At 44.3% G+C, this 27288-nt stretch overlaps 1 protein-coding gene across 2 annotated transcripts in view; it reads right to left on the minus strand.

The window, feature by feature from the left end:
- LOC109434524 (zinc finger protein 547) overlaps nucleotides 1–26776 on the minus strand; it is a 58856-nt gene extending 32080 nt beyond the window's left edge. The window contains exons 1-3 of one of the 2 annotated variants that reach the window (XM_019711550.2): nucleotides 26523–26776; nucleotides 25256–25382; nucleotides 9723–15331 (exon numbers count right to left, since the gene is read on the minus strand). In XM_019711550.2, coding sequence (XP_019567109.2) covers nucleotides 12507–15331; nucleotides 25256–25382; nucleotides 26523–26555 — 2985 coding nt within the window. In that variant the 5' untranslated portion in view covers nucleotides 26556–26776 and the 3' untranslated portion in view covers nucleotides 9723–12506. Of the gene's footprint in view, nucleotides 1–9722; nucleotides 15332–25255; nucleotides 25383–26522 lie in introns of those variants that run through there. The other variant, XM_074315446.1, reaches the window with a different exon arrangement.
- Between the last annotated feature and the right edge of the window lie 512 nt (nucleotides 26777–27288).

The raw sequence follows: 27288 nt of genomic DNA on the forward strand, positions 1-27288 counted from the left end.
ACACACCTCCTCCTGAATATTTTAAATCATCTCTTGATTACTTATAATACATAGTGCAATATAAATGCTGTGTAAATAGTTGTCATATTGTATTGTTTAGGTAATAATGGCAAGAAAAATGTCTGTTCACATTTAGTACAGACACCACCATGCAACTATCATAGGTAACTGCATAGTACACATCAGCAACAATGTAACATTAATTTTTTAAATATTTTCCATCCCAGGTTGAATCCAAGGATGCAGAGCCCATAGATATGGAGGGCCAACTGTACTTAATTCTTTCTGATGAACAGACATCTATTTCAAATGGACAGCAACGTAACTAATGCTATTTTGTTATGTGTCAGTGGGTGCAACTTTCAATTACAGCATGTGTACAAAGGAAGTATGCAAACACTGAGAAAAAGGGGACATCTTAAGTCCATGATTTCATATCCTTGCTGGAGAGTGATTATTATTTTCCATTGAATGCAGGTACAGTTCTTCACGGAGAATTGAGGTTATATCAGAAAAACAGTTTTGAAATGCAAGTCTCAAAAAGTTATTAATATATTTATGCAGTTATTCAATGACAGTGGCAGATATAGCTCTGGGGAAATATCAGAGGATATTGAAGAAAGTTAACATCTCAGAGAATTTTTAGTAGGGTTTTTATTCTTAAAAATATTAAACCAGCCCGGTGGCTCAGGTGGTTGGAGCACCGTGGTCCTAAGGCCGAGATTGCTGGTTCGATTCCCACATGGGCCAATAAACTGCGCCCTCTACAGCTAAGATTGTGAACAATGGCTCTCCCTGGAGCTGGGCTGCTGTGTACAGCTGGAGGTCGGCGTATGCTGCCGTGGGCTGCTGTGTACTGCCACAAGCGGCCGGTGGCCAGTGTGAGTGGCCGGCAGCCAGCGAGAGCTGCTGTGAATGGCTGACTGACGACCAACTGCCTCAACCGGGGGGAGTACAAGGCTCATAATACCACCAGCATGGGCCAGAGAGCTGAGAAACAATGGTTTGAACCAGACTGGGGTGGGGGGGGGGCGGAAGAAGAGGGAAAAAAAAGAAAACATTAAGCAGTACCAGCTTGGAGAAAGAAGTGAAGTGGACATTTAGACGAGCCAAATTAGTAAAACTGAGCAAGAACTTGAGGTGTCATGTTTATTCACAGCTCTAATAAATGTTCATTGAGCAAATACTCAGTCTCAGGCACTGTTGTAGGCTCATGAGAGACATGACAAAGACTCCCACGCTCATGCAGTTTACATTCTTCAACTAACACAGACAGGAAAAATAAAATTTGTATAATTATATAGTAAGCTATAATGTGATATAAAGAAACCCAAAGACTCATCTAAATATCGTCTAAGTCAGATATGAGTGCGACTCAAGGTCCAATTCATCCTGAAGCAAAATTCTTCTCTAGCTATGAACCTGTGAACCCCAAAATTATGTTCCTCCAAAAGACAGTGGTGGAACAGGCATAGGATAGACATTGCCATTCCAAACAGAGGAAATGAAACATAAAGAAGAGGTGGAAATGAGAAATAAAGGAGGGGTAAGGGGCTCAAAGAAAGTCCAAAACCTAGCAAGGCAAACTTCACAAGATCGTATGTCTCATTGATAATCTTCCTTGGCTCGAAGCTCTGCCTTCCAGACCCACTGGGACAGGGGTCCTGTTCCCGTAGCTACGCTGGATGTGAGTCCTGCCCCCAAGGATCAGCCTGGTGGGAATCTCACACCCAGGGCTCAGTACAGACACACTGGTTAGTTACACCCCCAAGGCATTGAGGTGAGTCTTGATAGTGTGGACTCTTGTGGTTGTCATGGAGATGGAAAAAGTGAGTGGATTTTATATCAGTCTGTAAATAGGGCAGCCTGGAGTTTTTGACTGTGATGGTGAGTGAGAGAAAAGTAGGAGTCAGGGATGTTGCCAAGATTTCTGGTGTTAGCAACTGGAAGGACAGAAGCTCTGTCACTGAGATGGGTGGTCCACAGTAGGAGTAATTTTCATTGGGGATGCCAGCAGTTGTCTTGTTGGCCTTGTTCAGTGCATGAAAAACAAAGGAGTGGAGTTAGTGAGCAGCAGGACACATGGGTCTGGAACTATAGGAAGTCCACAGTGTGTGGACCAGGAGAGGTTTTAGTAATATCTGTAGGAGAACTGGACATGATGGTAATGCTAATAGCAAATCAGGAAGGGGAGGGTATGGGGACAGAGTCCCAGAGAGCAGTTTCCAGGCTCTAGGCCTCACGTGGAAAGGTGCTGGCTCGGGTAGTAGATGGCCATCAGCTGTGATTGGTTGGCCATCAGCTGTAACCAGTTAGCCAATTAGCCACTGATATAACTGCCTTGACTGCATTGGTTGGTTGGTTGGTTGGCAGGCAGAAAAGTGGACGGCGGATTGCACATCATGTAGCTTCTATCTCCTGTGTGCGTCTCACCCGGCCTTCAGTGAGACTAGGCTGCAGGAAGACCCCTTGTTGGGGTACTGGCAGAAGTTTGCTCCCTGTGATTCCAACCCAGCCACCATCGAGAATATAGTGGTATGAATCCCCACTCTGTGGCTCCGTGGGTGTTCCTTTTTGGCCTCACCATATCCTGCGTTCTTAAGCAGGGAACAGGAGCTGAGACCCCACATGACACTCTGCGTGACAGATGGCACAGAGAGCAGGATGTGGTGTTGGCTGAAACTCTCCAAAAGGTAATGGAGCAGTTTATACGTATGAAAGCTCAGTTTCAGGAAGCCTGTGAGGAGCAGCGCCGGGAACAGGAGGTGCGATCTGCTTGGGAGAAATGTTACCCCTCGGTGAATTGATGGGTCTCTCAAGCCTCCAGATGGCACGCCACCCTATTGGCCGTGGCGGGCATCACCTTTTGGTTGTCTGCTGCTGCCATGGGGTCCTAGAGTTGTGGGCATCCGACACTGAGGTCTCCACCCAATCAGATGCCTGGCACGGCAAGTAGGATTCTGGCCAGGTAGGAATGGTGTCTGACTCTGGGCAGGAGGACATGTGGCCCCCACACAGTGTGTGGTGCCTGGTGGCCACTGTTCTCAGGAGCCGGACCCCCAAGGAGGTGTGGGACAACATGGATGGCTCTCCGGCCAGCATGGATAGGGCCCTGCAGGCTCTGGCTGAGCGTTTGCCAGAGGAGGCGAAGAGTACAGCCGGCCGTGTGGGCTGGATGTTCCTCATGGCCTTGAGTCATAACATTGAGGACGTGCTTAACGAAATAGCTCAGGTGCAGGACCAGCAGCCCCGGAGGGGCGCTGGAAGCTCTGTTAGAGGATGAGCCCAACAGTGGAGACTCTGAGACAGAGGCAGATGACAACGCGAGTGGAGACAATGTAGCTCCCAACCCCCACGCCTGGCCCATCTTGAAGCAAAAGGTAAAATGTGAGCAACCTTTGGGCCCTGGGGGCGTTGCTGCCAGCAACCCAGCTGTGACTGAGTTCACAACCTACACCCCATACACTCCCACTGAGTTGCAGGAGCTGGGGAGGCGGTACCGACAGTGCCCTGGAGAGCCAGTCTCAGCTTGGCTATTACGTTTATGGGATGAAGGAGCAGACAACATTCTCTGCTCCCCAGGCGAGATGGAAAAGCTAGCCTTCGTGAGAGTGCATCCGTCCCTGTGACAAAGGTTACAGAACTGCCATAGGTTGGCCAACGACCAGGGCAACCATTCTTTAATGGAGTGGCTCACTGCTGCAGTACGCACAGTATGGGGACAGGCTGGCAAGCTGCCAGACACTGTGAGTAAATGGCAATCATATACAGAACTTACTCAAATCATCCATGAAATGGGTATGAGACAGGCAATGTTCAACCCTAATATGTGGGGGCCGGATGACGAGCATTTTAAAACCAGCATGAGAGATCTGGTTTTGGATACTGCCCCTCCAAGTGCTTTTGGATCCTTGGTTGCCATTCTTATACCCTATGTGGGGTGGCGGATCCATGAAGTTACCATTGCCATGACCACCCTAGGGGCTGCTGAAAGCCGGTGGCAAGGGAAGTGAAGACAGGAGGCCTGAGAAGTTAAGATCTGGAAGCCCAAGTCAAAAGTAAGGGGGCGAGGTCGCAGGCTTCAGAGAGTAACACACACACAGATGTGGCGTGATCTTGTGGCAGCAGGAGTTGATTGGGAAAAAATAGACCAACAACCCAATGCACTCTTGTTGGAACTTCAGAAACAGTTGCGTTCAGAACAGCAATTCCGGCGAAGCCTAAAGGAGAAGTCCAGGAAAGCGTGACCCGTGTCCATCCAGGACTTCATGCAGCCGATTGAGGCCGACTCCTTTCAGCTTGATTAGGGGTGGGGCCAAGGTACCGGGTCAGAGGGGACGAGCTGGGACTGGAGGCCCTATGTGGAACTGTCCATACATTGGTCCCCTTCCAATGTGCAGAGGGTTTTAGCCCTAGTGGACACTGGCACAGACTGCAGTCTTGTTTATGGGAACCCAGAACTGTTCCCCGGACCAGCAATCTGCATTGATGGCTACGGGGGAAAGACTGACTGTAAAAGCTGTTTCCTTACCGCTGGGTATAGGAAGTCTTCTCCCCCCCCCCCCCACAACCCCTGTACCTACAAGGTGTATGTCTCCCCCATTCTGGAATATATTCTAGGGGTGGACGTACTACATGGCCTCAGTTTACAGACATCGGTTGGAGAGTTCCATGTCTGGATCTGGGTGGTGAAAGCAGTGACATGTGGGCATGCTCACCACCCTCCTCAAGTGTTGCCGCAGCCCCAGTGCGTGGTTATGGTGCAACAGTACCACCTGCCAGGAGGACAGGAGGAGATTGGTCGTACAATATTGGAATTGGAGAAGGCACATATTGTAAGGCCAATGCACAGTCCCTTTAACTCCCCAGTATGGCCTGTCAAGAAGCCAGATGGGACCTGGCGAATGACTGTGGACCATATGGAGTTAAATAAGGTGACACCACCCTTGCACGTTGCAGTGCCTTCAATAGACGATTTGATGGATCCTATAACTGTCTGCCTGGGAACGTATCACTATATAGTGGACTTGGTCAATGCTTTTTTCTCCATTGACATTGCACCTGAGTATCAAGAGCAGTTTGCTTTTACTTGGGATGGGTGGCAATGGACTTTTCAAGTCCTTTTGCAAGGACACTTGCACAGCCCCACTATATGCCATGGGCTTGTAGCCCAGGATTTGACACAGTGGGATCACCTGTCCTCTGTGGCCTTGTTTCACTATGTTGATGACATTTTACTAACATCTGATTCTCTTTCAGATTTAGAGCAAGCAGCTCCCTCTCTTCTCTGCCTCCTGAAGTCACATGGCTGGGTGGTGAATGAGGAAAAGGTCCAAGGCCCTGGCTTATCTGTCAAGTTTTTTGGTGTTTTGTGGTTGGGTAAGACTAAGGTCATACCTGAGGCAATTATTGACAAATACAAGCCTTTCCCCAGCCGACCAAGGTCTCCCAACTGCAGACGTATTTGGGTCTGCTGGGGTATTGGCAGGCATTTGTACCCCATTTAGCACAAATGGGGTGACCCTTGTATAACATGATGAAAAAGGGGCCTCATGGGATTGGACAGAGGCTATAGAGCAAGACTTTGTTGCCACAAAACTGGCAGTGCAGCAGGCACAGGCTCTGCAAGTAGTAGACCCTGGTTGCCCATTTGAACTTGATGTTCATGTAACCCAAGAAGGGTACGGTTGGGGCCTCTGGCAATGGCAGGAGTGTCTCTGGTTGCCAGTGGGATTTTGGTCCCAATTGTGGAAAGTAGCGGAAGTCTGCTACTCTCTAATAGAGAAACAGCTGGCTGCTGTGTATGCAGCCCTAGTAGCCACAGAAGCCATCACAGGAACGTCACAGGTGTTGGTTCGAAAAACCTATCCCATCCAGGATGGGTCCTTACATGGACCCAGGGACCCAAAATGGGGATGGCACAGACCACCACCCTCGCCAATTGTGGTGCCTACTTGGAGCATCCTTAGTTTAAGCCCATTGAGCACAGAGCTACAACAGGTCCTGGAGCCTGTGGAGATTGTAGCCCAGGCTGAGCCAAGCGCTCTGCCTAGAAGGAGGACTTGGAGCCCTCACCATACAGAGAAGGACAGCCCCCAGTACCTGAAGATGCCTGGTAACTGATGGTTCTAGCTGAGGAGCTGCAGCCGTTTGGACGGTATTGGTGTGCATCCCAAAACAGAACCATTTGGTTTGATACTGGGATGGGGCAGAGTAGCCAGTGGGCTGAGCTATGGGCTGTGTGGATAATCAGCCACGAGCCTGGGCCCCTACTTATTTGTACTGACAGCTAGGTGGTGTTCCGGGGCCTAACGTGGTGGCTCTGTATGTGGAAACACCAAAACTAGTTGGTAGGACACCATCCACTGTGGGGTCAAGCCATGTGGCAGGACCTCTGGGACCTAGGGCAGAGAAAGGAGGTGACCCTAATGCATGTCACAGCTCACTCCCCCTTAGTGTCCCCAGGTAATGATGAAGCAGACGCTCTAGCACGGGTTCGATGGTTAGAACAGGCCCCTGCCACTGATGTGGCCCACTGGCTGCATAGGAAATTACAGCACGCTGGAGGCAGAACCATGTGGCAGGTGAGCAGATGCTGGGGCCTGCCTTTGAAATGGCAGGAGATAGCAGATGCCTGCTATGACTGTGCCGTCTGTGCCCAGGACAGCCCCCAAAGGTGGAGGCTCCCCTGGGAAACACAGCAAATTATGCGAGGGAGGGTGCCCCTCACTTGCTGGAAAGTGGATTACATTGGACCCCTGGACCCCTGCCTAAGGTCCGCAATGTGATGTATGCATTCACAGCAGTGGACACTGCAACGGTGTTGACGTTTGCTTGGCCGTGTCCGGCTGCGGATCAGCCACGTACAGTAGTCACTCTTACATGGCTGTGCGCCCTCTATGGGCGCCCCCAAGTCATTGAAAGTGACAGGAGTACCCATTTTACGGGGCAAGAAGTGCAGCTCTAGGCTGCCAGGATGGACATACAATGATTGTTTCATACCCTATATAACCCCCAAGCAGCTGGCATGATTGGACGCTACAACGGCCTTTTGAAGCAAGGCCTCAGGGTTTCAAAACACCCTCCCATGATGTGCAACTGGGCCTCTTGTCTATGGGATGTCTTGAGAACCCTGAATGAGAGACCACTGAAGGGAGGGCCCGCACTAGTAGAAGCTCTGCTACATCGAACAGCTGCTCCCATTCAGTTTACTACAGGTTACCACAAGTGAGACTCTGTTAAAGCCAGGCTATGGCAGAAATGGAAACATTTTGCTGCCAGCACCCACATGCTTGAAAGCGGTGGAACTGCAGCAATGGACTTGGCCCTGGTGGATCAAAAGCCCCCACTGTCAGTGGTTGGGCTTGATAGTCCCATGGGGGGCTGGTTTGACCCATGATTTGCAAGTGACGCCAGGGGTGGCCACCACAAGTGACTGTGGTATATGGAGGTCCCGATGCCGGGATGATTTTGCGGGGAACCTATGTGCTCTCACTATGGCCGATTATGGGGCCCCCTGTTCTGTTACATGTTGAAATCACGCAAGGGACCCCAAGTACTACCATAAAGGTCTGGTACCACAAACCGGGAAATGTGCCAGTGGCAGTGACCCTCTTTTCCCAGGACAAAAAGCTAGCGTGTATCCTCCCAGATGGAAGGGATTTACCATTGTTCATTCCTAAAACTGCTATTTCTTCCCGCCCATACATGCCTATAGGTTAATACGACACAGGGCCCCTCGTGGGAGATGTTTGTCACGTGGATTGTGGGTGAGACCCTGTAGGGGTGGAGTTTGGGGACAGAATCCCTGAGAGCAGTTTCCAGGCTCTCAGCCTCACGTGGAAAGGTCCTGACTTGGGCAGTAGATGGCCATCAGCTGTGATTTGATGGCCATCAGCTGTGACTAGTTGGCCATCAGCTGTAACCAGTTAGCCATTAGCCACTGATATAACTGCCGTGGCTAAGCTAGCAAGGGCAGATTGCAGTTCGCACGGCGGATTGCAGCTAGCAAGTGAGGTGGGTTGGCAGAGAAGCGGGCGGCAGGCTGTGGATCGTGTGGATCCTGCTTACTGTGTCTCCAACCCAGCCACCACCAAGACTATAGTGGTATGAACCCCCCATCCATGGCTCCGTTGGTGTTCCTTTTTGGCCTCGCCATATCCTGCATTATTATGTGGGGAGAGGGACCAGAGATCCCGCATGACACCCTGCATGTCAGATGGGATATCAGCATTGCATGAAGCAGCAAGGAAGGACTCTGTAATGTAGTCTCTGGTCCTGCTCCCTGCACAAGAACGCGGCATATGGTGAGGCTGAAAAGGAACAACAGCGGAGCCATAGAGTCATATAACTATATTCTCACCAGCGGCTGTCGAGGCACAAAAGCAAACATCCGCCAGTATCTCAACAAGGGGTCTTCCTGCACCCCAGTCTTGCTGCGGCCAGGTGAGACACACGAAGTGGGATCCACATGATCCGCAATCCACCATCTGCTTGTCTGCCAACCAACAACCCCACTTGCTAGCTGCTATCCACTGTCTGCTTCTCTACCAACCAACCAACCAATGCCCCCTAGCGTTGCCACGGCTGTTATATTAGTGGCTAATGGCTAACCAGTAACAGCCGATGGCCCAGCCACAGAAGATGGCCATCTGATTACAGCTGATGGCCATCTAATAACTGAACCAGCCCCTTTCCAGGTGAGGCTGAGAGCCTGGAAACTGCTCTCTGGGACTGTGTCCCCACAGCCTCCTTACTGAGAGGCCATTGACAAGGATGAACCCTGTGGGGTTTTTTCTTTTCTTTTTGGGAGGGTGGAGAGGTGTACTTCTCTTTGAAGATAAACTGAGGTACATTAAAATTTTGAAGCGTTTGAGTAAACACCAGTTCCAGTCAGGCAGCACCAAACCGAACTAGGGGAAAGGCTTCTGTAGAGCAGAAGGGGAAACAATGCAAGGAAATTACTTGATTGGCTACAGCTCACCGTCATTTGGGAAGGCCTAGTTGGCTGTTTGTGATTGGTTGTTCTTAGGTTCAATTTCTTACCAATGAGGCATTTACAAGAATTTAACCTGGCTTAGGTTTCCCAGTTTGCTTATGTAGGCAGCACGACATTGGAACCACTTCAGATTAATGACCTCTGTGTTTTACAGTTCCAAACCAAAGAAAGAGGTAGCTAGGTTGCTTCAGTGCCTGGAGCCCTCACAGGGCTCATTGGTAGTGGAGGTCCTGGGACTCAAGCGCTTTTTGCCACCCCCCTTTAGCCTGCTTGCCTCACTGCAGACACTCAGAAGAGCTCCACTAGAAACCTTAGCTCTGCTGCTCTCTCCAAGTCTGCAGATGGCCTGGAACTGGAGGGAGGCAGCCTGGCCTTTCCTAGAAAACTTGTTTTCAGTTTCATCTTTGTATTGACCTTGTTCATCAGCACTGCCAAAGGACTTACTAGAAATGTTACTTCTCCGCCCCAAACCCAAACCTATCAACTCAGACATTGTGGAGGACCAAATATCAGTGTTTTAAGACACCTTAAGTTGATGCTGTGGTTCCTGTGGACATGGCACTGTTTCAGTCTTATTCATAAACAAAAAGTGAACTAGACATAACTTATGAAGGAAAATAGGCAAATGATAACAGAAGTTGTACAGAATATATACAAGTGGCAAATAAAGACATGAGAAAATGCTCAAAATCAAATCCCTGAGGAAATGCAATTAAAACCACACTGAGATAGCATTATACATTTACTAAAAGGGTTAACATTAAAGAATGACCACATCAAGTATTGGCAGGGATGTGGAGGAAATAGGACTCTCATACACAGCTGGTGGAAATGCAAAAGGGAACAATAATTTTCAATGAGTTTTGCAGTTTCTTTAAAACTTCAACACTCACTTACCCTGTGATTTAGGCAATGCAGTTTAACAGAAATGAAACATCTCTCCATATAAAGAATTGTAATGAAAATTCTCACAGCAGCTTTATTTGCAACAGCCCCAAACTGAAAATAGCCTGATTGCCCAAAGATGGAGAGAAAATACTACTCAGTAAAAGAATTAACTACTCACATAAGCACCACTGATAAATCTCAGGACAATTATGCAGTATGAGGGAATGGAGGGGAAAAAATAAATATTAAAAACATTTTTAAAAAGTTTTTATTGGGGAATATTGGGGGGACAGTGTTTCTCCAGGGCCCATCATCTCCAAGTCACTGTCTTTCAATCTAGTTGTGGAGGGCGCAGCTCAACTCCAAGTCCAGTCGCCATTTTCAATCTCAGTTGTGCCCATGAGGGAATTGAACTGGCAACCTTGTTTTTGAGAGCTCGCGCTCTAACTGAGCCATCCAGACACCCCTCCAGAAGCTCAGCAGCAGCTCGTCATATTCAATCTAGATGTGGAGGGCGCAGCTCACTGGCCCATGTGGGAATCAAACTGGCAATCCTATTGTTAAGAGCTCGCACTCTAACCAACTGAGCCATCCAGCTGCCCCCACTTTTTAAATTTCAATCACGTAAGTGTAGAAAAATCCAAACTAATCTGTAAAGAGAGTAAATCAATGGTTGCTGTAAGGTCCAGGAAAGGCATGGAGATAAAAGGACAGGAGACAAATATGCAAGTGACAGATGCTCATTCTAATGGTTATGTTTCACAGATTCTTACACATGGAAAAATTTATCAAAGTGTAAACTTTAAACGTGTTTTAATGCATGTGAATTATACCTTACTAAAGCTTTAAAAACTATTCGAAATAAAAATCTAGATCTCCCACTCTTTTCAGAAAATAACTATTTTGTTAACTCTATATTGAGTCTACAACCTCTTCTCCTGTCCCAGTGAGGTCAGTCTGGCCTCAGTGGCAGCCGCTAGCAATAAAGTAGAGATATGGTCATTATCAGGACTGCGATGATGGTTTCCTAGGTTTACACTTATGTCAAAACTTATCAAATTGTACATTTTAAATATGTGCAGGTAGTACATGTAAATTACACCTACTGAAGCTTTAAAAAACGGCTCAAGATAAAAAATTCTTTATGTCCCAATCTTTTTGGAAAATAGGTTTGACCACCCTATATTGACTTGTCTCTCTCCCCATGCCCTCTAGGGGTCAGTATTGCCTCAGTGGTAGCAAATACGTAATGAAAACATTTTCACCTCAGTAAACATGAATGCTGCCTGGGTCTAAAGAGAAACATCCCTGGACTACAGAGCCCCCTTTTCCTCTTTCCTGTTGTGCAGTAATGATTCTGAGGCAGACATCACTGAGCGTCTATGGGAATCCAGAAAACCTTTCAATTATTTTTATTTTTTCTGACGACATCGGCTACACAAGATAAACATGCCTGGAGGTCCTGAGTTTATGTACACACTTACCATGCAGTCACTGTAAACATTTCTGGATGCACTTTTAGAAGAGGTATGTTCCATTTAGTTGGTGCAGTCTTCTCCAATCCCTATTAGGCTAGTGTCTCTGTACCAAGTATGGTTTCCTTTGGACCCAGCAGCCTTACAACCAGTGACCCTAGCTCAATGAATTGTGGACATCAGGGCACATGACTGTAGACTTGGGGAAGACAGCCTCTCAACAATGCTGGTATAACCTGTGATATCTGCTTTGAGTAAAGGAAAAATCATGCAATTCTCAGAAGTACCTGATGATCTCATACCTGCCCTCTCCTCAGGGTGATTGCTGAGACTCCTAAAATACACAACATCCAGGCCTCAAGTGAGGACCAGAAAGCCCTTCAGTCCTGCCTAAGCCACCATGAACAGCAATGCAAATTTGGTCAAAACTGGCAAGTTGTTTCCAGGCCTTACACAGGCAGAGAAAGTCTGAGACCCCTAGGAAGTTGTTCACCTTTCTTCATACTTGTAGGACCCCAAACAGTTTACAAATCACCCCATACAATAAACAGAACACCCAAGATTAAAGAGGACTTAAATTATAAGGCCTTGATTATTGTATAAACCAAAGCAATGTGCAACAGGCACTTCTCAAGTTCATAAGTCAGAAGCTGAAAAAACTCATCACATGAGATCGACACGTCCCTGGAAAAGATAGTCATTTCTCTGCATGATGCCAGCCGAACTCATGATATTCTCTAGGCCAACAATGACCCAGATCCATGTCCAAGGTTGTCAAGGAGGGAAACCTGACCCCCTAAGGGCTCAGGTTACTCCTCGTTTGTGACAATACATGGGTGGCCAAAGGTCAGCTTCCCTGAGCACATTAGGGTGGTGGATGATGCAAACTCTGTGGACCTGCCAGGTAGTAAAGGTGAAATGGCTTTAACCACACAAACTATTATAGAAGCAACATAAACCTGGAAAGAACCCTGGGCAAATCAGAAAGTGCAACATATTTACATAAGCTTCCCATATAAATGACACGTATGGGGAATCTTGCCACTGTGCACACTCAGATGTATGAGATTCAATTCAGACAGATGGCTCCTCAAAGAGTTTCCTCTAGTGGTTACACGGAACAGAAATTTGTATTCCCTGCACACCTACGGCTTTTCTCTAGTGTGAATTCTCTGATGTTGACAGAGAGTAGATTTTCGCATAAAAAATTTCCCACATTCACTGCACTCATAAGGCCTTTCTCCTGTGTGACCTCTCCGGTGTTGACTGAATTGGGAACTATCTCTAAACGACTTTCCACATTCACTGCACTCATAAGGCCTTTCACCAGTGTGAACTCTCTGATGATAACGGAGTTTGGAGCTACAGATAAAAGATTTCCCACAATCAGTGCACTCATAAGGCCTTTCACCAGTGTGAACTCTCTGATGATAACGGAGGGTGGAACCAGAGGCAAAAGATTTTCCACATTGACTGCATTCATAAGGCTTTTTTCCTGTATGAATTCTCTGATGGTAAGAGAGGGTATCACTACTGGCAAATGATTTTCCACATTCACTACACTCGTAAGGCCTTTCTCCTGTGTGAACTCTCTGGTGTCGAACCAGTATCGAGCTACTAGTAAAAGATTTCCCACATTCACTGCACTGATAAGGCCTTTCTCCCCTGTGAAGTCTCTGATGATAACCAAGACCAGAGGTAGAGGTAAAAGATTTCTCACATTCACTACACTTATAAGACCTTTCTCTATTATGAATTCTCTGATGTATCGAGAGGGACGATTTGTGGCTAAAGGATTTCCCACATTCACTGCACTCGTAAGGCCTTTCTCCAGTATGTCCTCTTCGGTGTTTATTGAATTGTGATCTATCCTTAAAAGATTTTCCACACTCACTGCACTCATATGGCCTTTCTCCAGTGTGCACTCTATGATGATAACGGAGGCTAGAGCTAAAGGTAAAAGATTTCCCACACTCACTGCACACATAAGGTTTTTCTCCTGTGTGAACTCTCTGATGGTAATGGAGGGTAGAACTAGATGTAAAAGATTTCCCACATTCACTGCACTCATAGGGCCTTTTTCCTGCATGAGTTCTCTGATGATAGCAGAGGGTGGAACTAGAAGTAAAAGATTTCCCACATTCACTGCACACATAAGGCTTTTCTCCTGTGTGAACTCTCTGATGTTGAATGAGTGTCCACTTATTGTTAAAAGACTTCCCACATTCACTACACTGGTAAGGCCTTTCTCCTGTGTGAACTCTCTGGTGTAAAATGAGGTTATTTCTTCGAATAAAGGATTTCCCACATTCTCTACACTCGTAAGGCCTTTCTCCAGAATGAGTTTTCTGATGATACTGGAGGTCAGACCTAGCGATAAAAGATTTCCCACATTCAGTACACCCATAAGGCCTTTCTCCTGTGTGAACACTCTGATGATAACGGAGGGCAGAGCTAGTGGTAAAAGATCTCCCACATTCACTGCACTCATAAGGCCTTTCTCCAAGGTGACCTCGCTCGTGATACTGAAGGGTAGAGCTACAGGCAAAAGATTTGCCACACTTACTGCACACATACGGCTTTTCTCCTGTGTGAATTCTCTGGTGTCGAACAAGTGTCCACCTATTGTTAAAAGATTTCCCACACTCACTGCACTCATAAGGCCTTTCTCCTGTGTGAACTCTATGATGATAACGGAGGCTAGAGCTAAAGGTAAAAGATTTCCCACATTCACCACACTCATAAGCCTTGTAGCCTGAGTGAACTCCTAGGTGTATAATGAGATTATTTCTTCGGGTAAAGGACTTCCCACACTCACTACACTCATAAGGCCTTTCTCCAGTGTGAACTCTGTGATGATAACGGAGAGCAGTACGAGTGATAAATGATTTCCCACATACACTACACTCATAAGGCCTTTCTCCAGAATGAACTCTCTGATGATAACGGAGATCAGACCTAGAGATAAAAGATTTCCCACAATCACTGCACCCATAAGGCCTCTCTCCTGTGTGAGAGCTCTGATGATAACTGAGGGCAGCAACAGAAGTAAAAGATTTCGCACAGTCACTACACTTATAAGGTTTTTCTCCAGTTTGAGCTCTCTGATGTCGAATGAACACTGAGCTATGACTAAAAGATTGAATACATTCACTGCACATGTAACTGTTTTTTCCATTGTGCCATCCCAGGCGATGAATGAGGACAGATTTGTGACTTAAGGATTTCCCACATTTGCCACACTTGTACTGCTTTCCTCCAGTCTGAATTTTTCGATGTTGATTGAGGGTTGAACTTCCCTTAAAGCGTTTTCCATATTCACTACACATATGAAAATTTTCTCCAGTGTGGATTCTCTGGTGAACAACAAATGAGGATTTATACCTAAAAGTTTTCCCACATTCACGGCACACAAAACGCTGTCTTTCAGTGTGAACATCCTGTTCCTGAACAAGTATGTGTTGGGCATTAAAGGCTTTTTTACATTCTCCTGGAGTGTGATGATTTTTTCTTTGTAAAGTTGCTTCCCACTGGGTGGTTTTGTTTGGCTCCTCCCTGGTATGAGTGGCCTGTTGTTGGAGGTGTCCTGAGGTGATCAGGAAGTCCTTCCCAAAATCCTTGCAGGTACAAGGTTTCTCTGACACATGGAATCTGCAGCTCTTCACAATCAAGGACCTGTCCACACTGTTCCTGAAGGGTGTCCCTCCCATGTGCTGCTTCTGGTGCTGGTGCATGTTTGCACTGAAATAAAATCGTTTTGCACATGCCCCACACCTCAACAGTTTCTGGCTGTGTCGTGTTCCCTGCTGCTCAGCCAAATGGAAGATGTCTCTCAAGACTGGACCACACATCTTGCAGGGGTGTGTCTTCTGGGAAGTCGAAGCTCCCTCAGGAGTCCTGGCCTGTGACACTTCTACACAACCATTCTGTTCAGTGGGTGTCTCCACATCCCCTGCTCCACAGCAGCAACCTGCACACAAAGAAATGGTGGTGAAGTACATCTTTACTATAAGGAGGGGACAAACCCACCAGATGTGCATCTGTCACATGCAAGCATGAATGTATAAAACGCTTTCCAAAACAAGAAAATTGGAATTCAGGTGAAAGACTAGCTATTATGTTACTGGACCTCAAAGGTCACAAAATGGTAGAGACCTCACCAGGGGAAGGACACAAGGACAAGGTATGACACAGGAAGAGAGGAAGGGCATGCAACTCATTTCCTCTTCCCACAGCTTCCTGCATATTCTTTTCTCCTGCAGACATGAGGCTGGGCAGAAGTGTGCATCCAAGCCCAATTAAAATCCAATTGCAATAAATTAGCTGCTGTCCAAGGTTAATTTAGGGATATATGAAAGCCAATGTTGATGAGCATTACAGAAAGAGAGTTGAAAGAAATGGGTGAGATGTGGAGTCAAGAGAGGTAAAGATTATCCCTGGGCTAGAAACCACAGTAGAAATGAAGAATAACAGAACTGACAAGTCAGCAAAGTTTTAACGGTAGAAAAGTAAGGGCAGAAATGGGGTGTGGCTACTGGCAATGGCACAAAAACTCTGGTTGAATGGACACTTTCCTGGCATGATGTGAACACAGCATTGATGGCACAATCTCCACAGTTGCAACTCACAAGGATCATACCCCGAGACCCGCTCTGCCATGACTGGAGTCATGTCCATCCCCCGATGCACAAAGGACTCTTCCCTGTAAGTCTTAATTGGGAAACTACATGGGACATGGATGATACGAGTCCCAAGGAAAGAACAGAGAAGTGAATGGCCAGCACTGTCCCAGAGCAACAAGGCACAAAACAAATCCCAAAAAAAGATCTAGATGAGTGATGTCAGCATGATGGTGGAGGAAACCAGCCCTCACCACAACAAAAAGAAATTAAGAAAGATATCTACAAATGAAATTGGCCCTAGAAGGCTCAAGAGTCCAATTAAAATACTATAGCAACACGGTTGAGCATAAAAAAGGAGAATAACCACACAAAGAGGATTGCTGGGGACATCAGCTTAGTGAAGACACCTGGAGAAGAAAAAGGAACAAGAAAGGTGGGGAACATGTGCACCAGCCAAAGGGCAGATGCCATCACATTCCTCAACATTCTGCTCTGCAGAGGACTCCAGAAGCCTTTGACTCAAAGATCCTCAACAGTCCCTATACAGCTGTGGACCCCCACAGTTTGCACAGCAGAGGATACCAAGTGTCTGCAGGTGTGGACCCCAGCCGCCTGCTCCACAGAGGACACTGGATGCTTTTACACTAAAGTAACCAAGAGCCATCACCACAGAAGCCTACCAGAAAACAGTACACTGACTTGCCCCCAGCAAAGAAGCAGCTATTGCTTCATTCCAGGATCAGGGAAGCCATGTCCCTCAACCCTCCACATGCCCCAGGCTCCAGAGCTGCAAATGCTCCATGGATGCCCATTTTCCATAACCTGATTCCACGGCTGTCATGCGAGTGCCCATTTCTCAGGCACCAAAGCCAAGCCATGGCCACTGTGGGGTAGCCTGCACCTCTGCACCCCAGAGACACTGTCTCTCTGTGTGTACCTGTGCAGTGGTCACAGGTTCCATTTTCGATCAGTGTGACTGCCTCTCACACAGCAAAGTCTATGCCACTGCAGGCTATTCATTATCTGGGACCCTAGAACTGCTATTGCTCTGTGTATAGTGACACCTTAGAATCCAGATCCATACCTGTTCCACAGGTGCCTGAAAATCAGACACCAATGCTACCACCATCATGAAGGTGCCCAAGGACTGGCATCATGAGGAAACTGCTCAACCAAAACATTTCCCATGGGAGAAAGAAACCAGGAGGTCCTCATCAACCTTTACTGGTGTGGACACCCAAAGCCTTAACTGTTGAGGACTCCTGTAATCTTCACTGACCTCAGATGACAGAGCTGCAGGCACTAAGCTGTTGGGCCTTCTTGTAGTCAGAATTGCCATATCCTACCAACCTAGCACACTTGCACCCACACACAGGTGAAGATCTTCCCACCAAAACCTTTCCATAAAGTCTGGAATAAATTCTGCTCTATGAAATGTACTGACGTCAACACAAGGCTACACCAAAAAACAAAACAAATGAAAAATCAAGGAAATATCAACCCCCACAAAGGAACACAATAATTTATCAATCATGCCAAAGAAGTGCAGATCTGTGAATGGTTAGAAAAAGAATTCAAAATAAATGATTAAAGGAAGTTCAGGAAGCTACAAGAAAACAGACAATTCAACAAAAAGAAAACAGTCATACAAACAAAATGAGATTTTCAGCAGAGAAATAGAAAATATCAAAGAAAAAACAGAAATCATGGTGTTAAAGAATACAATGAATGAAATGAAAAATGCAACAGAGAGCATCAACAGTTAACTTTATCAATCAAAAGAATGAGTCTGAGAGTGAGAAAGTAGGTCTTTGATCCAGGAGAAAAAAGAGACAAGAACTACAGAGAGTGAAGAATGCCTACATGAATTATGGGTTGTCATGAAACAAAACAATATTTGCATTATGAAAGCCCTAAAAGAAGAGAGAGGAAGGTGTAAAAAGCTTATTTAAAGAAATAATGGGGCAGCTGGTTGGCTCAGTCGTTTAGAGCACAGTGCTCATAACACCAAAGTTGCTGGTTCAATTCCCACATGGGCCAGAGAGCTGCACCCTCCACAACTAGACTGAAAACAACAACTTGACTTGGAGCTGATGGGTCCTGGAAAAACACACTGTTCCCCAACATTCCCCAATAAAAAGTAAAAAAAATTTTTTTTTAAATAATAAATAATGGATAAAAACTTCCGAAATCTGGGAAGAGAAGTGATCATCTAGGTACATGATGCTCATAAATCCCCAGAGATTCAATCCAAAGAGGACTGCACCAAGACATATTATAATAAACTCAAAATAATGACAAATAATTTTGAAACCTGCAAGACAAAATAAACTCATCTCATTCATACAAGGAAACCACCATAAGAGTATGAGCAGCTTTCTTTGCTGAAACATTGCATACCAGGACAGAGTGGGATGGCATGTTCTAAATGCTGAAAGGAAAAAACTGCAAGCCAAGCTACTTTACTAGCAAAGCTGTCAGTCAAAAATGAAGGAGAGACACTTTCCCAGACAAACAGAAGCTGAAGTAGTTCATCGCCATTTGTACTACCTTACAAGAAATGCTATAGGAAGTTGTTCAAGATGAAACGAAAGTATACTAATTATTAACATGAAAACTAAACCACTGATGAACTTAAGTATAGAGTCAAACTCAGAATACTCTAATACTGTAATAGAGAATAATATAAAGGACAAAACACAGAGTATTAAAAATAACTATACTCACAACAATTTGATAATGGTTACAAAATATACATTTTGTATATATTTTGATATATTTGTGTATATTTTGATATAAATTGTGATATCAAAAATATAAAATATGTGTGTGGGGGGCTGTAAAAAAGTTTTTATATGCAATTGAACTTACCAGCTTAAAATAGAATGTTATAACTATGAAATGTGATTAAAAAAACACAGTTAATGTTTAAATTTAAAAAATTATTACAGTAAAATACATATTGCCATTAATTCCCTCCCAAAATACTCCCCCTTGCTTCGAACACACTTATCCCATTGTTTTTGCCACTTTCTGAAGCAGTTCTGGAAGTCCTCTTTCCTGAATGTCTTTAGTTATGCTGTTGTAGCTGCCTCGATTTCCTGAGTCAATTCAAAATCTTTACCTTTCATGGTCATTTTGACTTTAGGGAAGAGCCAGAAGTCGCATAATGCCAAATCCAGTGAATAAGGAGGATGGGGACACACTGTAATGTTTTTATTTGACAGAAACTTCCATACCAGAAGTGATGTGTGACATGGAGCTTTTCCATTATGATCAAACAATATGGTGAATGCTGCTGCTGAGTGCCATCCAATGGAGAGGCAAGGAAGGATCTTCAATACAAGAAGTGGCACATTGAACCTTATTAACAGTATGTGTGACAAGTTTCAACTGGTTTGGTGCAGTCAGTTGGGTGCGAGCTACAATTGAGAGAAGTGTATTTTCAAGTGTGCTGTAAGCCATCCTCCATCATGACAATGCTTCATGTCACACATCGCTTCTGTTATATAGCAATTTCTGTCAAATAAAAACATTACAGTGTGTCTCCATCCATCTCATTCACTGGATTTGGCACAGTGCGACTTCTGGCTATTCCCCAAAGTCAAAATGACCATGAAAGGCAAACGTTTTGAATTAATTCAGGACATCGAGGCAGCCATGAGAGCGCCACTAAAGACACAAAAGGGAACTTCCAGAACTGCTTCAGAAAGTGGCAAGAATGATGGGTAAGTGTGTTCGAAGCAAGGGGGAGTATTTTGAAGAGGATTAATGGCAATATATCTTTTACTGTAATAAATATTTTTAATTTAAAGTCACCATAGTTTTTGATCACACCTCGTATAAGATATTTTATATAAGCCCCATAATAACTACAAAGCAAAACCCTATAAATACACAAGAGATAAAGACATCTAGGTACATGATGCTCATAAGTGGAATAAAAGCATACCACCAAATCATTAAATCACAAAGAAAGACAAAAAAAGAGGAACAAAGGAACTACAAAACAGCCAGACAGTAATAAACAAGATGGTAATAATAGGTCCTAATAAAATTCTCCAACTAAAAGACATATACTGGCTGAATGGAATAAAATAAGACCCAACTATATGCTGCCTACAATAGAGTAACTTCAGCTTTAAGAACACACCAGCTGAAAGTGAAGGAATTGAAAGAAATATTCCACCCAAAGGGAACCCAACAGAGAGAAGGAGTAGCTATACTTACATCAGACAAATAGACTTTAAGTCAACAATTGTCATAAGAGACAAAGAAGGTCATTACATAATGATAATGGAGCCAAGCATCAAGATATAACAATTATATGGATATATGTACCACACATCTAAAATAACTATTAAGCAAATAACACCATATCCGAAGGCAGGAAGACAATAACAGAATATTAATAAAGAATTTCAATATCCCCCTTTCAACAATAGGTAGTTAAACAGACAGAAATTTATAAAGATATATTTGAACCAAGTAACATTTAAACAGATATATATACCAAGGGTGCCAAAAAAATGTATACACATGACTTCATCTTTTGTTATATACAACTTCATCGGTATATATTGAGTATCACAATTTTAATACAGTTTTTTTTCTTTATTAAAAAGTGTATACATATTTCAGGCACCCTCTGTGTGTGTGTGTGTGTGTGTGTGTGTGTGTGTGTGTATAATATATATGTAAACATTCCATCCTATTATAGCACAGTACACATTCTTCTCAAGTATGTATAGAATATTCTGTACGATAGAGCCTATGTTACATCAAACAAGGCTTAACAAATTTCAGAAGACGGAAATCATATCAAATACCTTTTCCTAACACAATGGAAAAAACTAGTAATCTGTACCAGGAGAAAAGCTGAAAAATTCACAAACATGTGGACATTAAACAACACAGTACTAACCAATTAATCAAAGAAAAAATCAAAAGGAAAATAAAAAAATTTTTAAACAAAACTACATATGGAATGTGCAAAAGTAGTTCTAAGAGGAACGTTTAGAGTTATACATGCCAGTGTTAAGAAAACAGAGATCTCAAATAACCTAAATACCTTGAGAAACTAGGGAAAAAAACAAAGTTAGCAGAAAAAAGGAAAAAACAAAGATCAGAGGAAAAATAAATATAAACTAGAAAAACAAGATCAACAATATAAGAATTGGTTTTTTGAAAATATAAACATTGACAAACCTTTGGCTAGACTAACAGAACAGAGGGAAGACTCAAATAAATTAATTCAGATATGAAAGAAGAGAAATTACAACTGATAGCACAGAAACACAAAGGTACCCAAAAGACAACCATGAATGGTTACAGGCCAAGAAATCAGATTCCCTAGAAGACACAGCTAAATTGCTAGAAACATACAACCTACCAACACTGAATCATGAAGAAACAGAAATTCTGAATAGACCGATAAAAAGGAAATTAAATCAGCAATAAAGGAAAAAAAAATCTCCCCACAAAGAAAAGGCCATGACCAGATAGATTCACTGGTGAATTTTAATAATATTTTAAGAATGATTAATGCTAATTCTTCTTAAACTCTTCCAAAAATTTTAAAGGGGAAAAAACATTTCCAAACTCATTTTAGGAGGCCAGCATTAACCTGACACTAAAGCTAGATAAGGGCACTGCAAGAAAAGAATATTACCAGCCAACATCCCTTATGAATATAGATATTTAAAAAACAAACAAAAAACCACCTCAACAAATTACTAGCAAACAAATTCAAAAGCACCTGGAAATAATCATAAACTGGGATCATGGTGGATTTATCCCTTGAGTTCAAGGATGGTTCATCACAAGCGAATCAATAAATGTGCTAAACCATATTAACAGAATAAAGAAAAAAATCATATTATCATCTCAATAGATGCAGGAAAAGCAATTGACAAAATTCAGAATTCATTCACGATAAAAAAACGAAAAACTAGGTGTGGAAGGTACGTAACTCAGTATCACAAAGGCTGCATATAAGCCCACAGCTACCAGTGTATTCAATAGTGAAAAGGTAAAGGTGTTTTCTCTAAGATCAGGAACACGTGAAGGATGTCCAACCTCACCATGGCTATTCAAAATAGTACTAAAAGTCTTTGCCAGAACAATAAGGCAAGAAAAAGAAATGAAAAGTAAGCAAGTTGAAAAAGAAATAATGTTGTTTGCAGATGACATGATCTTATATAAAGAAAACCCTAAAAACACCAAGAAACTGTCAGAATGAACAAACGAATCCAGTAAATTTGCAAAATACAAAATTAACACAAAAAAATCAGTTACATCTATACACTAATAATGAAATATATCAATAAGAAATTAAGAAATCAATCCCATTTATAATAGAATTAGAAATGATAAGATGTTTTTTATACTAGGAATAAATTTACACTTGGAATAAATTTAACCAAGAAGGTGAAAGATCTGGACTCTGAAAACAGTAGGACACTGATGAAAGAAACTGAACACACAAGTATATGGAAAGATACCCTGTGTGCTTGGACTGGAAGAATTATTACTATTAAAATATCTCTACTACCCAAAGCAACCTACAGATTCAATGCAATTGCTACCAAAATTTCAATGGCATTTTTACCAGAAATCAAAAAAGAATACTAAAATTTAAACCACAAATGATCCCAAAAGCCAAATAAGTTTGATAAAAATGATCAACATTACAGGAATCACACTTCATGATTTAACTACATTATAAAACAATAGTAATCAAAACAGTATGGTACTGGAATAAAAATAGACACAAAGACCTATGAGGTAGAATATAGAGAGCCCAGAAACAAATCCACACAGATGTGGTCAACTACTCTTTGACAAGGGTACGAGTACCTTACAGTGGGGAAAGGAAAGTCTATTTTTAAATGGTGTTGAGAAAACTGGATAATGCACATGCAAAGAAGAGAAACTGGGACCCTACCTTATACCACTCACAAAAATTAACTTGAAATGCATTAAAGATTTAAACGTAACACTTGAAAATGTAAAACTTCTTGGGAAAAAAAAAAAAGACAAAAAACTCCTTGACATTAGTTTTGGCAATGATTTTTCTGGATATGACACCAAATGCAAAGACAACAAAGGCAAAAATAATTAAGTCAAGCTACATCAAACTAAAAAGCTTCTGTAAAGCAAAGGAAGCAATCAATAAAATGAAAAGTGAGAAAATATTTGTAAAAGCTGTCTTATAAGGAATTGATATTCTAAAATATATAAGGTACTCATACAACTCAATAGCAAAAAAACAAGCCGATTAAAAAATGGGCAAAGGAGGGGCCGGCCCAGTGGCTCAGGCGGTTAGAGTTCCATGCCCCTAACTCCGAGGGCTGCCGGTTCGATTCCCACATTGGCCAGTGGGCTCTCAACCACAAGGTTGCCAGTTCAATTCCTTGAGTCCCACATGGGATGGTGGGCTCGGCCCCCTGCAACTAAGATTGAACATGGCACCTTGAGCTGAGCTGCCGCCGGGCTCCCAGATGGCTCAGTTGGTTGGAGCATGTCCTCTCAACCACAAGGATGCCGGTTCAACTCCCGCAAGGGACGGTGGGCTGTGCCCCTGCAACTAAGATTGAATATGGCACCTTGAGCTGAGCTGCCTCCCAGATGGCTCAGTTGGTTGGAGCATGGGCTCTCAACCACAAGGTTTCCAGTTCAATTCCTGAGTCCCGCAAGGGATGGTGGGCAGCGCCCCGTGCAACTAAGATTGAACACAGCACCTTGAGCTGAGTTGCCGCTGAGCTCCTAGATGGCTCAGTTGGTTGGAATGCGTCCTCTCAACCACAAGGTTGCCGGTTCAACTCCCACAAGGGATGGTGGGCTGTGCCCCCTGCAACTAGAAAACGGCAACTGGACCTGGAGCTGAGCTGCACCCTCCACAACTAAGACTGAAAGGACAACAACTTGAAGCTGAACGGCACCCTCCACAACTAAGATTGAAAGGACAACTTGACTTGGAAAAAAAGGCCTGGAAGTACACACTGTTCCCCAATAAACAACAACAAAAAAATCCTGTTCCCCTTCCCCAATTTTAAAAAAAAGAAAAAAAAAGGGCAAAGGACCTGAATAAACATTTTATCAAAGATCTAAAAATGGCCAACGGATATAAAAAGATGTTCTTCCTCACTAATCATCAGGAAAATGCAAATTAAAATGACAATATCACCTCTCACCTTATAAGATGGCTACCATCAAAAGAGCAGAGATAAGTGTTGGTGAAGGTGTAGACAGAATGGAACCCTTACACACTGAGGCCGGAATGTAAAAAAAAAAAAAAGGTCTAACATTATAAGGTGTCAGATGGACTAGACTTATGGTGATCACTTCTTTAGGTATATAAATGTTATAAATGTTGAATAACTATGATGTACATGTGAAACTAATATAATATTGTATGTTAGCTATGTTTTCATAAATTTTTTTAAAAAGAAATGAAGGTCAAAATCATAGTTAAAGGGTAGAATGTCAGGATCTGAGGGGAAACGAGAAGATGTTTGTCAAAAGGTACAAACATTCAGTTACAACATGAGTTAAGTTCTAAGGATGTAATTAAGAGCAAGGTGACTAGAATTAATAATTATTTCATATACTTGAAATTTACTGAGAGTAGATCTCAAGCATTCTTACCGTAAAAAAAATTAAATAAACAATAAGGTAACTTTATGAGGCGATGATGTTTAACTTCACTGTGGCAATTATTTCACTGTGTGTGTGTGTGTGTGTGTGTGTATATATATATATCAAATCATCACATTGTACACTTTAATATATAAGTTTTATATCTTGACAAGGCTGAGGGAAAAAAGGACAGCAGTGTAAACACTACAAATCCTGTGGGAGGGTGTTGAAAAGCCTGTGGTTTAGATGAGTGATGACCATGACAACATCTGCAATTCCTGGCACAGGAGGCAGGAGGAAATGACAGCTAAAGGAAGGGATCAAACCCTGGGACATAGAAGTGATATGGATCTGTCCCATTAACCCAGCTTACTGGTGAAATCCATTAATCTCACTGAAATACTGACCCTGAATCCTTTCCTAAAGGGTTTCAGTACAGCAGATATTGGAGCTGCAGGGAGAGAAGAGAACTGTGCAAACAAACCAGCCCTAGCAACACAGCAACCGCCCAGAAAACTGGGGAAGCAAGCAGTGCCCACAGTCCACAAGTGAGGACAGAGCACCCCCCGGGGAAAGGAAGGTGAGGCACGACGGAGCCTAGACCAGGTCACTGGGGAGGCTGTGAGTCTTACCCAGCGAGGATATAAGTGCAAAGTTCTCCAGCATCACATCGAGGTACAGGCGTCTCTGAGCCTCATCAAGGAGCCTCCATTCCTCCCAGGAGAAGAACACAGCAATGTCCTCAAAGGTCACTCTGTCCTGTTATAAGGGACAGTTGAAACCATGAACATTCTGTTTCTGAGAACCCACAGTCCATCTCCCCACACATCTATGACACATTGATCCTCCAAAGCTCCCCACTTCAGAGGAATTCCACACCTAGGTGCCATTGATGCCCATCCTATCTTCAGAGTCCCTTTATTCACTGTGTTCAGCTCTCAGCAACATCAGGCAGGAGGGTACAGAGATGTAATCCAAGCTCTGGCCCTAGCCTGTAGTGTCCTATCCACCCTGTCAATCAACTCCCCTGGAATGTGTAGATTGTAACTAGACTCAGCCAAAAGTGGGCTTGTGCTTCATCCTCCAAGTCCCCAAAACTAGGGCCCTGAGGCCACCAACTCACACTTCTCAATATGCATATCATTCTGTACAATGTACCTCTCTCTCACATCTTCAGGTCCCAGTTGCATTCCCACAGCTAAGCATTAAGGGAAAGCCTCATTTACTAACAATTGTCACCCCAATAAACTTTAATTTAAAAAAAAAAAGGGGGAAAGCCTCAAATGCTACTTCGAAGGACTCTTCACATCTGATCTTTACTTCAGTATTAGCTATACTGAACCACATGTGAATTGCTGATGCAGGTGACCCACTTCCACTTCTGTGATGCACTTCCTGTCAGCGGCCACAACCCTCCTCTCTCCACTCAACCCTTCTTAAAACCCCAGCCCTGATGGTATCCATTACAGGAACAGTGGCTCACAGTGACCGTATCTGCCCCAGACTTTATCCACCGGCAAGACGGAAACTCCGCAGACCACACCAAAGCGCACCACAAAATTCAGGTGACTCCACACAGCAGTGCATAAGCAGGAGCCCTGCCTCAATGTCATCTTGTCTCGATTATTCCTCTGGCTCCACAACTATAATGTCCACTCATCCCATCGAAGCCTTAGTCACCTGCAAGACTTTCTCTCACTTAAAGTAACCGTGATCACTTCTCATCAGGCACCATCCTCTTCCTGACAAACTCGTGAGCACTGTCATGATGACGTGTATTCCCCCACCTATGTGATCCACCGGGGCCTGGGCTGCAGAACGTGAGCAGGTGCCCCGCATCCGGGGCTTTAGAGTTCAGGTGGTGTGAGAGCGGTGAGAGCCCGGGGGACGTACACTCACCTGAGCCCGGCCCCTAAACGCCGCCGCCGCCATCGGACTCTGTGGGCGGGGCGGAAGCTGCGGGAGACGCGCAGCACTCACTGTCCCAGACCTGGCGCGGGTCACCCGGGCGGCGTCGCCGAGCCTCTGACCCGTGCCTGTGAGGCGGGGACCACGACTCCTTCACGCCTTTTCAGTCTGGCACCTGGACCTAGACCCTGCCCTCTGGAGCCAGAAGAGACCCGCAGCAGCAAGAATGGCCGCCAGGAGGAGGATAACGGAAGTCCCGCCCCAACAGGGTGAAATCTCATGGAAGTATTTTCATCACGGTTTTTCACTGGCTCAATTCAGCGCAGTGTCTTTTGGGTAAGGTAGTTCCCAGAGTTCTTGAGCCTGAGGGAAGGCAGTTCTCCATCCTAAACAACCAGAACTTTTGCCACAGGAGGGATCCTGTAAAATGGTGCTCCTACCACAGCAGGGGTTTCTCATTGTTAACTGCTGGCAAAATCTCAATTCTGACGCTGTCTACCTAAAGATACGTTAAGAGCTCAGTCCCACAAGACTGCCCCCCACCCTCACTTCATATGCTAATGAAAATCCGGGTTGATACCTCTTCTTCTAACAGGCTATTACCGTATTTCCCTGAAAATAAGACCTAACCAGAAAATAAGCCCTAGAATGATTTTTCAGGATGCTTGTAGTATAAGCCCTATGTCGTGCGGAAGACCCTGCTCGCCGCGCCATCTTTCAGGCGGGGTGGCCTGCGGGGTCTCTGCTCCCGCTCCCC

The sequence above is a fragment of the Rhinolophus sinicus genome, linkage group LG11, assembly GCF_036562045.2.
Source record: "Rhinolophus sinicus isolate RSC01 linkage group LG11, ASM3656204v1, whole genome shotgun sequence".
Taxonomy (NCBI): domain Eukaryota; kingdom Metazoa; phylum Chordata; class Mammalia; order Chiroptera; family Rhinolophidae; genus Rhinolophus; species Rhinolophus sinicus.